The sequence below is a fragment of the Electrona antarctica genome (genome assembly GCF_951216825.1).
Source record: "Electrona antarctica genome assembly, chromosome: 3".
NCBI lineage: Eukaryota > Metazoa > Chordata > Actinopteri > Myctophiformes > Myctophidae > Electrona > Electrona antarctica.
The window spans coordinates 35,092,386-35,107,450 of NC_136808.1; the positions used below are offsets into that span (position 1 = coordinate 35,092,386).

The following is a 15,065-nucleotide window of genomic DNA, read 5'->3' on the forward strand; positions in this document are numbered from 1 at the left end:
CTCAAAGTTTGTTTATTCGCGGAATGCAGTGTGTGTGTATGTGTGTGTGTAGTAGTGTGAGTGTAGTGTGATGAACAACGTGTTAGTAAGTAAAGCCCCCTTCTACAATAATCATCAAATGAAACTGATTGGAACGTTGGATACGTCGTCGTCGTCGTCGCGGACTTTGGGAACGCGTGCTGCTGCTGCGCCGTTACGCGCGGAAGACGCTTCTTCCTCCTCCTCGACGGCCGTGCTGGTTCTGCGCGCCGCCGCCGCTGCTGGAAGAAGAAGTCTCGCTACAAGAAGAACTTGTATACTACTAGGTGTCGGTGTGTGTTGTTAACATATACACACCAGATCTTAACTACAACGAACGACCTGAACCGCGGAAGGAAAGAAGGACGGGACGGCCACAGTTTGTAGAAAAGTAGCCTACTACAGTGACCAGTATATGTGACCAGACCACGGAGGTTCCCCGAGACTACCGACACCGCGAGGAGGAGCGCCTCTCATCGGGTCTCAAACGGCGGGCTGGCTGCGGTTCATTGCCGCTTGATCAACATGAAAGATACGGTGGCAGCGGCACAGGCACGATGGTACTGAAGAGAATACGCGGACATTCCACTAGTAGTCAAAGATAAGCTTTCCGTGGCTATTACCAGCTGGTCGCAAAGAAGGGTTAACTGTATCTAAAGGGAGTTGGGGAAACCCAGCCTTTCTTTTCCACACGGATCAACTCATTGGGTGGGAGCGCGGAGAGAGACAAGAGTCCCCAGCAAATCAGGAGCTAATTGATTAAAGAGACTTCATTTGAATAGGGGGGAGGGGGGGCTGGCGACTTGCCAATCGCCTTTTCAAAGAAGCCCCGTATGATTAATCGCAGAGCATTATTGATAATCATAACGGGGCACATGCGCGGTGGATGGACTCGATTTGGGTGATTTTGAGAAGATATTTGCAGTCATTTTTTTTGTATTCTTTGCTCGCTGATGTGTGAGCCAGCATGTCGCGGAGGAAACAAGCGAAGCCGCAACACTTCCAGTCGGACTCGGACCCTCATCTGCCCTTATCGGAACACAATGGTAAGTGGAGTCCACCACGGACTTGGAGCCTACTGATCTTTTTATCCAATCTCCAAAGCAGAGAACATTTCTTCCTCTTTTTTGAAATGTGTCTGCCCCCTTGCAACAGCAAAGTTCTTTGGTTTATAGCCTGTAGCCCATTTAAAAGTTGTGCCATAGTTTATCACTGGAAATCTAACCTTTTCCAGATTTATTCAGGATAATGAGGATATTGTTCTTTCATTAGGTTAAGAGTATAAGCCTCGGTTTAGGAGAACGCCCTGGACGCTAATAGGGCAGGCTAGGTTGTTTTTAATTTCACAATATTCTACAAAGTGCTGCGCACACACTGGATAAGTTATAAGTAGGAGACGCGAGTTAAAAACCAATCGCGTTTTTAATAACGGTCACCTTTATTCTTGATGTATGCGGAGGGTTCGGCTGAATATAAAGTAAGGCTATAGCCTATAGGCTCCGAGTGAGCGAATGATTCTGACATTACGAAATATTTAGCCTTGACGGTTGTTAAAAGAGAAAAGAAAAGAGAGAGAGAAAGAGGGAGAGAGAGGACAAAAATCGTTCTCAAACAATATTACTTTCCCGAAAGAATAGAGAGAAAATAGTTTTCGGTTTTTGTAAACTCACTTCACTGCGTTCTGTTCACGGATAGCAGACTACTCTACTCTACGCGTCCCCAGTCCACTCCCCACATGCAGCTCCTCAAAGTTTTCTGGGCCATGCCTCTGTATTAAGAGAATACACACATAGCATGTATTATCTCCTGTTGGTCTGCAGGTCTGGGAAAACTTTGTTTTGACATTTCCACCGTAAACGAAACCAAGCCATTTTAGTGCATTTTAGGACATTTTTTTAGCCGAACTCGTTTTTTCTGTAGCATTGTAAATAAGCACATCGAGGCCTGCGTTTTATGGTTCTCGAAAATATTACCAGATTTAGCAGATTTAGGCTACCCCATCTACTTTTTGTTGTTGAAACAATAGCCTATTGAATTAACTCATCTAATCTTAGTCTCTACACCCCCCCCCCCCCTCTCTCTCTCTCTCTCTCTCTCTCTCTCAATCGCACAACATCGAGTATCGTGATTCGTTTATATTGCAAAATAAATGTTCGATCAGCTACAACATGTTTAAAAAGTTTCAACAGACTACAGGCAAAGGCCTGATCTGAACTGTATTTGCTTAACCAACTTGTAGATAAATAGGACATAGTTATTTTTTTACCCCCCACACCCCCACACACACTTTCTTTTCTGTAGGGTTTAGCCTACAAAGCAAACATTAGCCAGTAGGCCCATACTCGCTGTGACGGTGTTTTGAAATGGCTTATTATTTTAGTAGGCTAATTAAAGTGTTATAACATGCATACACACCGCTGATATGGTGTTTCGTATCGAACAGGAGGAAACACGAACATATTGCATTGTTAACTTAAATTGCACTATATTCCTTTTTTTTTTAAAACAAACTAGATTAGCCTATCTAGATTTATTACATGCAGCAAAATCCTGTTATGTAGGCTATAGAAATTTGATACGTTTTGTCTTGAATTATGTAGTGGTATAGGCTATATTTTATTTTGATTTCATCAATGTAGAAAATTATATACATTTTACTTTATTTGCAGATGGAATTGTATTCATGCATAACATATATCATATCGGACAATATAAAAATGAGTTCTAGTAGTTCTATTTTCAAGATTTTGATGTAGGCCTCATGCTTACATTAGATGTCACTGGTGCAGATTTTATAATAAAATGCCAGACGCCATTCTGACTGACTTAATTTTGGTGTATTTGTTTTAATGACATCATTCACATAAAAATATAGTTTCACTGGTAGATTGTTATTTCCTTTTTATTATTCATACATAGTACCATGTCCACAGTCCTGATGCATGAAATATATAGTACAGTTAAAATAGGCCTATATACTGACTTAATATGTACACACACACACACACACACACACACACACACACACACACACACACACACACACACACACACACACACACACACACACACACACACACACACACACACACACACACACACTCAGTCATATGCACTGGCAATTTGACAGGAAGAGTTACTCTTTTCAACGGAGGACCTGCGTCAGAGCCATTCAGTGCTTATGCGACTTAGTTAAACCGGATCAATGCAATGCAGCATAGAGATCATCGCTGAATGATAACCTACTTGTTTTTCCACCGCATTCTGACCTCAAATTTAATAAAAGCGATGAAGTTACTTTTGTTCCCGTTGTCAGCAGACCGGTGGCCTAATGAAATTCCCAATTAATAACCCAAACTCACATAGGCTACTTAAACAGAGAGGAAAGTGCAGTGCGTGCAATTATAAGGCAAGGAAATTGGAATTCTTTGTAATTGACTGAACACTGATGAATGCATGACTGACTGACTGACTGACTGGTGAAAACACACATCCACATGTATTTATTTTTAAATGAGAATGCACATAGTCAGAAATAAAATAACAGAGAAGGGCACGCGTTTCCTATCATGCGCCCTCAATGATGCTGTGGGGACTGGGAGGCTGTGCTACGTACGTATGCGTGAACGTGTCGTCTGTGAGAGACAGGGAGCCAATGCAGGGTGGGATGTTGAGCTGTTTTAACCTTTGCCAGCGTCCCTCTGCGTGGAGGTGACGAGGGGTCAGGGCCTAGTGTGTTCCCCTCTACCTCGTCATTGACCCCGGTGATCAGATCCACAGGCGGCCGGCCATGCACGCAAGGCCCCTGCTTTTTTCACTGTGGGTGTGTGTGTATGTGTGTGTGTTTGTCCTGGAGTAGTAGGAGGACCGGAGGAAGGGGGGACCTTATCAATGTGGTCGCCGTCCCCTTTCGCCCTATCACAGTGTCCCCCCTGTGACGGAGATTGGCAGAGAGTGTCCCCCTTTTGCACTGCAAACAACAGAGATTCGGTTTCTTGTCGTTTGGCCAATGTTTATATAGTGCGAGTCTAGATGTAGCCTGAAGGACTTGTTCGCCCTTTTTTTTCTCCTTTTCCCTCCCCTGAAGCTTTAAGCATGTCACCGGGGCAGAGCTACTGAGACTTGGAGTCTTGTCCTCCTCGGCACCGTGGCAGCCTTAGTGTTGTTGAGTGGGAAAGGGATTTCTTGTTTTGGTTGAGGGGCTGCGAGAGACGAGGTGGTGCATGGGCGCCCACACAGACCCTCCTGAGGTTACAAGTGTCAAGAGGCTGGCAACAAAAAAATAAGAATGTAGGAACTCTTAAAAGCTCTCTTTTTTTTTCTGCTAATCCGTTTGTTTTCTATCTCGCAAATTCACACTTTGTTCAGTCTGTTCGCCTGCTTGTCTTTCTGCCTGTCTGTCCTGCTGTGCTCTTTAGCTCTGTGCACTGCTTGTAATTGTGCTTGTTTGTCTTATAGACTCCATCTTCACGCTGACTTAACTGTATTTTAAGTTTGATTTAGACTAATCCTTGCTATTTAAAGAATTAAACTTAATGCTAGCGTCAGTGCTGCTCATAACCTTTATTTGGACAGTGGATTGTAGATATTCTGCAATAGAGTTGCATATATATATATATATATATATATATATATATATATATATATATATATATGCATATATGTGTATATATATATGAATATATGTGTATGTATATGTGTAACAACAATTCACTGTTAGTTTAGTTTTTTTCCTCATAACAAACACAATGTGAAACCTATTCAGAGTTCAGAGTGCACACACATTTTTGCGTAAGCGTCTAAATCAAAGTTGCTGACCCAATAAACAAACACAGTATGCTTTTATTGCAGCTGTAACAGTGTCACATGTTTTCTGTCACATTTCCTAACATAAGGTCCAGTTGGGGGCTAGAGTAGGATATTCAGAGAGAGCAGCAGTTACAAAATCATTTAAAGAATGGTTTGTCTACCATACCGTTTGAAATCCATAAGGGCAAATGATGAAGATAATTGAGGAATCATTTTTAGTATGAACCAGATATATTCATCTTAATTATTTTTAAAATACATATTGGCTATCCCCAATGATGTGTGGGTGATGTACAGTATTTTAATTAATAGTAATGCAATGCAATTTTGCTAGAGATAATTCATAATCACCAACGGTTGCATCATAGTGTTGCCCATAGTGGTAGTGTTTTATTTTCTCCATTTATCTATGTTTATAGTGAATTTATGAATAATATGCATTTTTCAATATTCTTTATAAAATCTCTTTAGATTTTGAATAGCCTATTTAAAACAAGTAAAATACTAACCGTCAGTTATTCGTTTTTTAGAGACTATTTAAGACATTTTTGTGAAAGACATTCTGGGCTGTCTTAGTCTGACACATGTGTGATTAATGTATCTTAAGATTTAATGTAATTTAGCGACTCATTTGGAGCTTTAGCTGTACAAAGTAATCTTTCCGTGTATTCAGTACAGGATATTTAACCTGAACACACACACACACACACACACACACACACACACACACACACACACACACACACACACACACACACACACACACACACACACACACACACTTGGATAAAGGCGCTATATAAATGCACCATTTACCATTTACACACACACACACACACACACACACACACACACACACACACACACACACACACACACACACACACACACACACACACACACACACACCTTTTTATTTTGTGTCATTTTGACATTGTCCATAGGATCTTTAGGATTGAATGTTCGGCGATAGTAATTTTTCCATGCTACCTTGTGTACGCTGTTAGCTTTTAGAACACACACAACACAAGGCATTTCTGTAATCCACACACAACAAACCACACACATATTTTTCATTACTAACACTTTGGTATTGGGTGTGTGTGTGTGTGTGTGTGTGTGTGTGTGTGTGTGTGTGTATGTGTGTGTGTGTGTGTGTGTGTGTGTGTGTGTGTGTGTGTGTGTGTGTGTGTGTGTGTGTGTGTGTGTGTGTGTGTGTGTGTGTGTGCACGTGTGTATGCGTGTGTGCGCGGGGTGATTAACATGAAAACTTAACAGTAAACCCCCCCCTTCCCCCCCTCCCGTGTGTGTGCATGGTTTTGGTGGCATGAGGGCCCGGGTTTACTGTCATGGCAACTTTGCGTTATCTGATGTCTCTGAGCAGAGAGAAACTTTTTTTTTTGTTGAGGGAGATAATCCCTGAATTAAACAGGATCTGTGCCTTTTGAGTAGACTGAGATGAGCACAGCCGGGCTGCACCGCCGCGCTCGCCGCTCCCATGCTGGGCGAACAATGGGACGGCATCCTGTCCCTCTGCGGGGCAAGGTTGTGCTCCTCCGGGGGGTTTCATTTGCAAATGAATTCCCCGGCCCCGACCCTGATGAAAACGTTGAGGGCCGGAACCACAGTGAAAGGGATTCATAGAGAAAATGCAATTTGTAAATCAACTTGTATGTTAAACAGTGCAGATATTAGTGTGACAATGAGCGACGTGAAAGAATGAGGAAAATCTGGAGCACACAGCGGTCTGGTCTGCTCTGGGGGGGCAGGGGTTCTGTCTCGCCTCCTTTATTCTCTGTTACCCTGCCTGTGCCTGGGCGTCTGTTTTATTAAAACGTATAAAGACACAGACAGAATAGTTTTAACTTTTTCTTTGTGACGATTGACAAAAGTATTCTTGTGTGTCTGTATTATTCTTTGTTTTGGCAATTTGAGTTTGTGGCTACTGCATTTTAATGTCCATCCCACTTTGGAATATATTTGTTACTATTTATTAACATGATTCCATTAGCACAATTTCTTTGGATGTTTGGATGTTTATTAGAATCATTAAGTCACTCAATGTGTATAAGTTAATGCAATCAGGACATAATTGTTTTTTCTTTTTCTTTTTACAAAAGTTTTAACTAAGCTTAATACGTAATATTATATTGACCAGTGTTATTCACACTTTCATTGCCTGTTGTGTGGGTTGAGTGGGTGTCCATAACAATCTGTATGCCACAGGCTGAGTTGTTCGTGTCAGGCCATGACTGCAGCTTGACTGGATACAAATGAGTTTAGTGACATGGATAACCTGTCCAAGATGCCTATAGTTGCCTGAAAATGAGCAAAGTTGACAGCAAATTGAAAGTCTAATAAGTCTTTCAAATACTTGATTTACACCGAGTGGACAAGTAGACACTGAAGGGCATGAAATATAGGAAATCAATGATTTTCTATGAAATTTCATTAGGACCCAATGTCCTCACTTCACAGTATTCTATATTTTGATAGATTATGTTGAAGACGATGATTACCTTCAGCTGTACTGATGAAACCCAGATGTACATCTTCAAAGATCACTTTTAAGCAATATTTGAGTAGTGCTATTGATTTTGCTTCCCCTCTTATCATGTTGCAGAGGCCATCACATTGAATAAGGTCCTTTCTCATTTCTGTGGCTTATTGTTGCTTTTCGATCGTTGTTTTTGTGAACACATCAAGGGGATGAGTGTAAACCTGATTAACTTAAGATTAACAACAATGGAATTTCAAGAGATAAAGCTGCTTCTTCAGCTGTGAAACATTTTCTAATCGCTAATCCTCCCCCCCCCCCCCCCCCTCTTGTTTTTCAGGGGATACAGAATGTTGCTCCGAGGACCCCCCCTGCAAGGAGTCGGATGCCCACGTCTGCAGCAGATGTTGCGCAGAGTTCTTTGAACTATCAAATCTTGAGGAGCACCAGAAGAATTGCACTAAGAATCAATTAGTTCTGATAGTGAATGGAAATCCCGCCTCCCCTACTGGCACCTTCTCCCCCGGCTCTCCTCCCCATAATCCTGATGACCAGATGAATGACACAGCAGATAACACCGAGCAGCCAGAGTGCAGTGATATTTTGGAGCTTGACAAAGAGGAGTCTATGGATGTGGACGTTTCTGGAATCAGCAGTGGCCAGGAGGAGGAGGGCAGCAACACTGACAGCGGCAGCCCCATCAACACGGGCAGTGGACACAGCGGCATGGGCGGTGCTGGCCCCGCGGTGGGCTTCCCCGCCATCCACGCTCCTCTGTCTCAGCTCAGCGCCATGACCGACCTCGGGAATTTCTCGATGATAAATAGCAACGTCATCATTGAGAACCTGCAGAGCACCAAAGTGGCCGTGGCCCAGTTCTCCCAGGAGGGCCGCTCGTCCGGGGGGCCCAGGGTGGCAGTGCCAGCCCTCATGGAACAGCTCCTGGCCTTGCAGCAGCAACAGATCCACCAGCTGCAGCTCATCGAGCAGATCCGTCACCAGATATTACTGTTGGCCTCTCAGTCCCCTGAATTGCAGGTGCCCCCGAGTACTGCTTCAGGCACCACGGGCGCGGGGCCTGCAGCCAGCCCTCTAACCACACTCAGCTCCCATCTCTCTCAACAGCTGGCTGCAGCCGCAGGCCTAGCACAGAGCCTGGCTAGTCAGTCTGCCAGCATCAGCAGCTTGAAGCAGCTGGCTGCAGCAGCGCAGCTACCTCAGTCCAACGCAGGCAGCAGTGAGACATCTCAGAGCATCAGCTCACTGGGGCCCGCAACAATCAATAGCCTGGCCGCCTCAGACAAGAGACCAAGTCACATGAGCAGCCTGCACTCTCAGCTCAGCAACCCATCGCTAGCTAAGTCATCCACGCCAGCATTCGGGATAGGTAGCCTGTTAAACTCTGCAGTGAACCCACTTCTACCTCAGCCCCCACCTGGCAATCCCCTGTTCTCCAGCTCTCTGCCTAGCATAGGCACCACCGTAGAGGACCTCAACTCATTAGCGGCCCTGGCCCAGCGGAAAGGCAAGCCCCCGAATGTCACTTCGTTTGAACACAAGAGCAGCTCAGAGGAGGCATTCTTCAAACATAAATGCAGGTTTTGTGCCAAGGTGTTTGGGAGCGACAGTGCCTTGCAAATCCACCTGCGCTCTCACACCGGCGAGAGACCATACAAGTGTAATATCTGTGGGAACCGCTTCTCTACGCGTGGCAACCTGAAGGTACACTTCCAACGTCACAAAGAGAAGTACCCGCACATTCAGATGAACCCATACCCAGTTCCTGAGCATTTAGACAATATTCCAACAAGCACTGGTATACCATATGGCATGTCAATGCCCCCCGAAAAGCCTGTCACAAGCTGGTTAGACAGCAAACCTGTCCTGTCCACTTTGACCTCTTCAGTTGGCATGCTGCTACCACCAACAATACCTAGTCTACCACATTACATTAAAAAGGAGGACCATTCAGTAGCCATATCCAGCCCTTCGGTTACTGCTAAAGCTTCTGATTTGGCCCAAGTCGAGCCAATGTCGGCTAAAAGCAATGACGATTTTGAATTGTCTGATGATGGCGAGGGTGAGACCCAGCCTACCTCAAACGAGAAGACTGAAGAAGGCAGCATGTCTTCCAGCTTCATGACACATGTGAGCTCTGCCTCGGACCGCATGACTGACTACAGAACGTCGAACAGTCCTCCCATGATGACCAACCCTCTCATGCCCCTCATGTCTGAGCAGTTCAAAGCTAAGTTCCCCTTCGGAGGCATTCTGGATCCCCTCCAGGGCTCGGAGACCTCCAAGCTGCAGCAGCTTGTAGAGAACATTGACAGAAAGGTGGCAGACCCCAACGAGTGTGTCATCTGCCACCGTGTGCTCAGCTGCCAGAGTGCTCTGAAAATGCATTATCGCACTCACACCGGGGAAAGACCTTTTAAGTGTAGAGTGTGTGGCAGGGCATTCACTACCAAGGGCAATCTGAAGACGCATTACAGTGTGCACAGGGCTATGCCTCCTCTGAGGGTACATCACTCGTGTCCAATCTGTCAGAAGAAGTTCACCAATGCTGTGGTTCTGCAACAGCACATCCGCATGCACATGGGGGGGCAGATTCCCAACACCCCACTGCCTGACAGCTACCCCGAGTCCATGTGCTCTGAAACGGGCTCGTTTGACGAGAGAAACTTTGATGACCTGGACTTCTCAGACGACAACTTTGATGGCCTGGAGGAGGAGGGTCCAGACAGCAGTGTCCCTGACACGCCCATGTCAGGCGATGCCTGTCATGATAGTCTCTGCAACTCCCCGGCTCACCCTGATGCGGCCAGCCAGGATGGGCAAGAGAAACATGGCCAGCACAGTGCACAATACATCAGTGCACAACACAACAGTGCACACATCAGTGCACAACACGACAGTGCACACCACATCAGTGCACAACACATCAGTGCACACCACATCAGTGCACAACACAACAGTGCACACCACATCAGTGCACAAGACAACAGTGCACACCACATCAGTGCACAAGACAACAGTGCACACCACATCAGTGCACAACACAACAGTGCACAACACAACGAGACAGAAGAGCTTCAGGCGAGCCGAATGAAGGCTATGACAAATGGCTCAATGGAAGGGGATTGCCTCACCAATGACTCTTCATCCCTGGGAGGCGATGTTGAAAGCCAAAGTGCAGGGAGTCCAGCTGTTTCAGAATCTACCTCCTCCATGCAGGCGCCATCCCCCACCAGTGTGCACCCGCACCAGCGTAAATCCCCCAGCCTGGAAGAAAGGCATCAGAGGGCCTTAACCCTGGAGCACATTAGTGCCAGCCTCATGCACTCTCACCCTTCCAACATAGGCGCCTTGGACCTGACATCCGTGAACGCCTGCAAGGATCCCCTGGGCATGATGTTCCCCTTCCGCGAGCGTAGCACCATCAAGAACACGGCCTGCGACATATGCGGGAAGACGTTTGCTTGTCAGAGTGCCTTGGACATTCACTACCGAAGCCATACCAAAGAACGGCCGTTCATTTGCACGGCCTGCAACCGAGGCTTCTCCACCAAGGGCAACCTCAAGCAGCACATGCTCACGCACCAGATGAGAGACCTGCCCTCGCAGCTGTTCGAGCCCTCTAACACCAGCACACTGTGCTCCAGCCCCACCCCCTCCCTCCTCTCCATGGGCTCGCTCATCAAGCCCGAGGTCAACGGCTTCTTCCACGGCCTCCACTCCCTCTCCCACTCCCTCTCCCACTCCCACTCCCACCCCCACCACCACCACCACCACCATCCCCACCCCCACTCCCACCCCCACTCCCACCCCCCAGAGGTTAAGGACTTTAAGGACTTTAAGGACTTTCCTTCCAGCCTGGTCACATCCTCTGCCTCCACCTCGCCGGTGCTGTCGTCCGCCCCGCCCCGCAGGACGCCCAAGCAGCACTACTGCAACACCTGCGGCAAAACCTTCTCCTCGTCCAGCGCCCTGCAGATCCACGAGAGGACCCACACGGGCGAGAAGCCTTTCGCCTGCACTATATGTGGCCGGGCCTTCACCACCAAAGGAAACCTCAAGGTACGTTTTTTTTCCAAACATTCCCGAAAAATAATCTTATGATTGATTATAGTATTTGTATCATAGACTCTAGATCAGTGGTTACCAAACTTTTAAGCTCAAGACCCAAACGAGATGGTCGATGTCTCCACAGGACCCAAGCTAGTGTAAATAGCAGGTCTACAAGCCTGCGTAGATCTGCTATTTTCACTACATCTTAAACATTTGTTTTTTAAAAACAAAATGTAGGAAACCAAAAATTAAAGAAATGTTTACTCGTGACCCATAAAGATTTGTCCACGACCAACAAATGGGTCCAGACCCAGTGTTTGGGGAAACAGTGCTCTAGATATCCACCATGTTACATTGTGTATTAAATTTTTTTACTCTGGCCCCCGCCCTTTTCCCCTCAACACCAAATCTATTAGCTGAAAATAGCCGAACTACAAGCTCACACCGTCGTTTTGTGACACGTTGTGAGCTTGTAGCTCTGCTATGCTGCCCTATTTGCTTATTAAGAGGTTCATGTTGTTAAACGCTAGTGTGAGAATATATTTTGAAAAAGCAGTCCAAACACAACATATCTGTTTAAATTGGATGTGTCTGTGCATCCTGGCTTAATAAGTGGTAATGTTGTATAATTGATGAAAGGAACAGCTCTTTGTGAAGGGTTTGCACTTGCACTAGTGGTGGAAACTGGTTGAATCTGCCCATTACCCTATATATGCCCAAGCCCTATATACTTGTAAGACACATAGCTCGTCTACAGGCTCACAATGCCTCACATTGCCATGCGTTGTGAGCTTGTAAACATGTTATTTCTTCTATTTTTGAACAACATTTTAGAGTTTTTGACAATTTTTATCTGTGGTGACATGGCCAAAATATGGACGCCAGTTTGAAAGTGGCTATTATAATTATTGGGTTGGACATGGAGAATGTGATCAGCAGAGCTCACAGCTGGGAATGGTTCGGTTAAAAGAATTCACTTCAGTTACCAGAGGCAACTGGCCTCAGCTATGTATGGAAAACTCTGTAGTTTTCCATACTTTGGTTCAGTTTCCTTTGGTCGTTAGGAAAAGGACCCTTCTCTAAAGTAGTGGTAAATACTATGATGATGTCAATCAGCTGAGAGATAAAGACACGTGTTTGACTTTTAACCATTTAAATCCTAACCGGAACCCGGTTAGGATTTAAATGGTTAAAAACTAGCCTATTCCCTTAACACCAAATCACTTTATTGAGAAAAAAAAAAGCACTTGGTGAGCTTGTAGATCCACAATTTTTGCTGAATGGTCGCCCCCAGAATAGGGACACGTCTCTAAAATGTTGTTTAGACTAGAGCTGTGTCAGCTATAGTTTTCATATTTGTGTAAAATCACTTTAGCAAACACTGACATTTCAGTCTTATCGATTTGCCCATTTCTAATATAATTCCTTGTCAAACTGTAAAAGAGGGAAACATATTGTCCTTGTTATGGAAAGGACAGGGCAGAGGTGACATGTCACATGCAATACTGGCCTGAGCAATGGAAGTAGACAGTGCAATCTTAACCAGTCCCTCCCAAGCCCTGTTGTCCCCACGTGAGACGAGCAAATTAAGGTTTAAATTAAATACTACGTGTCAGTGCTGCCAAAATAAGATGTTTACACCATGCTGATACTTTTCGGCACAGGAAACCAGTCTGCTGCGCTCAGGGTGTGAAGCTATTTTAATTTGAGCCCCTACATGATTTTTTTTCCATTGCATCATCTCATGTGAAGTTCTTGAGGCCAAGTTTGTAAACATCGCTAATTATCGTTCGCCTTCCTTTCTCCCTCTCTCTGTGTCTGTTGCAATTCCCTTCCTCTGTGTCCCTGTCTCACCTATACTCACTTCCGTCTTTCTGTCTGCGTCTCTCTCTTCTCCTGGCCTCTCTCTCCTTTCCTGCAGGTCCACATGGGCACACACATGTGGAACAGCGCCCCCGCCAGGCGCGGCCGCCGCCTCTCCGTCGACGGGCCGATGGCGTTCCTCGGCGCGAACTCTGTAAAGTTCTCCGAGATCTTCCAGAAGGACATGGGGTCGCGGGGGAGCAACGGGGACCCGGCGAGCTTCTGGAACCAGTACGCCGCTGCCTTCTCCAACGGCCTGGCCATGAAGACGAACGAGATCTCCGTCATCCAGAACGGAGGCATCCCGTCCATGTCAGGGAGCCTGGGGAACGGGGGCAGCTCGCCCATCGGTGGCCTCACGGGCAGCCTGGACAAGCTGCACAGTGCAGAGCCCAACGCAGCTCTGGCTGGCCTGGAGAAAATGACCAACACGGAGAACGGCACCCACTTCCGCTTCTCGCGCTTCATGGAGGACAACAAAGAGATCGCCACCAACTGAAGTGCTTGTTTGGTCTGTTCATGAAGATGCCCCACACAGGCATTCTGTACAATACAGGACACGTCAAGAAAAAGAGAAAGCGAACAAGACAAGTGCAAAAAAAAGGACTAAAATGCATTGGCTTGCCATTGAAACTTTATGAACATAAAGTGTGAAGACAAATTGCTTTTTTGTACAATGTACAACATGTTATAGTTTTAAGAAGCTTATTTATTAGTGATTATAACCTTGCTTGGAACCAAGTGGAAGCATTAACAATTAGGTTTTTGTTTTTGTTTGTTTTTTCTGTTCAAAGCCAGAATGGGTATGTATGAGTGCTTAAAAATGTGCTTTTTAAACTTAGCATATCTGGGTAGATAACCTTACCTTGGCATTAAGTTATTTTCTGTCTGTAGTAGCTATAACAAAAACTGTTGATGTTCATGTGATGCATTAGATCTGTAATAAGCAAACAGACTGGATGTAAATAATGTACACTGATCTATTGTAGATGGTCTAACATCTGTGTATTCATGTCCCCCTGTGGAGAAAAAAAAGAAAAACAAAACAATGAAACTTCAGGCAAGAGGACTAATGGGTATGGTAGTTCCTTTCTTATTGATGGCTATTTACATGTATTTTATTTAAGGAAGTTAAAAAGCATCCACGTTGCTGCATTTCAAGTGTTTCTTTAGCGTTTAACTTGTTTTGTTGTTACGGTTTCTGTGTATTGTTACTTTTTTCTGTTTACTTCCATAGTTTCATTTTTTCTCTGTTTTCTTTTTGGTTGCTTTTTTTGTGGGTGTGAAGTTGAGAGCAAAACAGTTGTTACAGGGGAATATTGGACAGACCCACTTCCTGGTTTCTGGAACTGATACAGCCAATCAAATGGGCAGGATTCTCCTTTTAAGCACCCCCCCCCATGGGTTTCCACATTGCTGCTATCATATAATAAGCATTCTCATTGACATCAAGTTCACATGTGGAAATACAAACTCCAACTAAATGTACATAATAGCTCATCATCACACAAGACAAATGTCCATCATGGCCAGGGGACAAAATGATAGTGTTTTTTATAAAATATAAATATATATTAGGTTTGACAACCTTCGGACTGTTACATGCACTTTCTTGGAAAGTTGGAAGATCATTTATGGGTCCAGTTTCTCTACACTTTAATACCTACTAACAACTAAGATACTGTAATTCTTTACTCTAATAATCAAATACATCAGTTTTCCAAAAGAAACATTGTGTGTGTTTGTGAGCTTTCATTCCTCCCCCCCCCCCTTTATTTCGTTTGAAATTTTAAATAGTCACTGTCTA

General features: G+C 45.0%; 1 protein-coding gene across 1 annotated transcript; it reads left to right on the forward strand.

Annotated features, from left to right (window-relative positions):
* Window positions 1–691: 691 nt before the first annotated feature.
* Window positions 692–14,930, forward strand: sall1a (spalt-like transcription factor 1a). The gene is made up of 3 exons (XM_079496094.1): window positions 692–1,064; window positions 7,665–11,404; window positions 13,317–14,930. The coding sequence occupies exons 1-3, from the start codon at window positions 986–988 to the stop codon at window positions 13,755–13,757; spliced, it is 4,260 nt and encodes a 1,419-aa protein (XP_079352220.1). The 5' UTR covers window positions 692–985; the 3' UTR covers window positions 13,758–14,930.
* The last annotated feature ends 135 nt before the right edge of the window (window positions 14,931–15,065 follow it).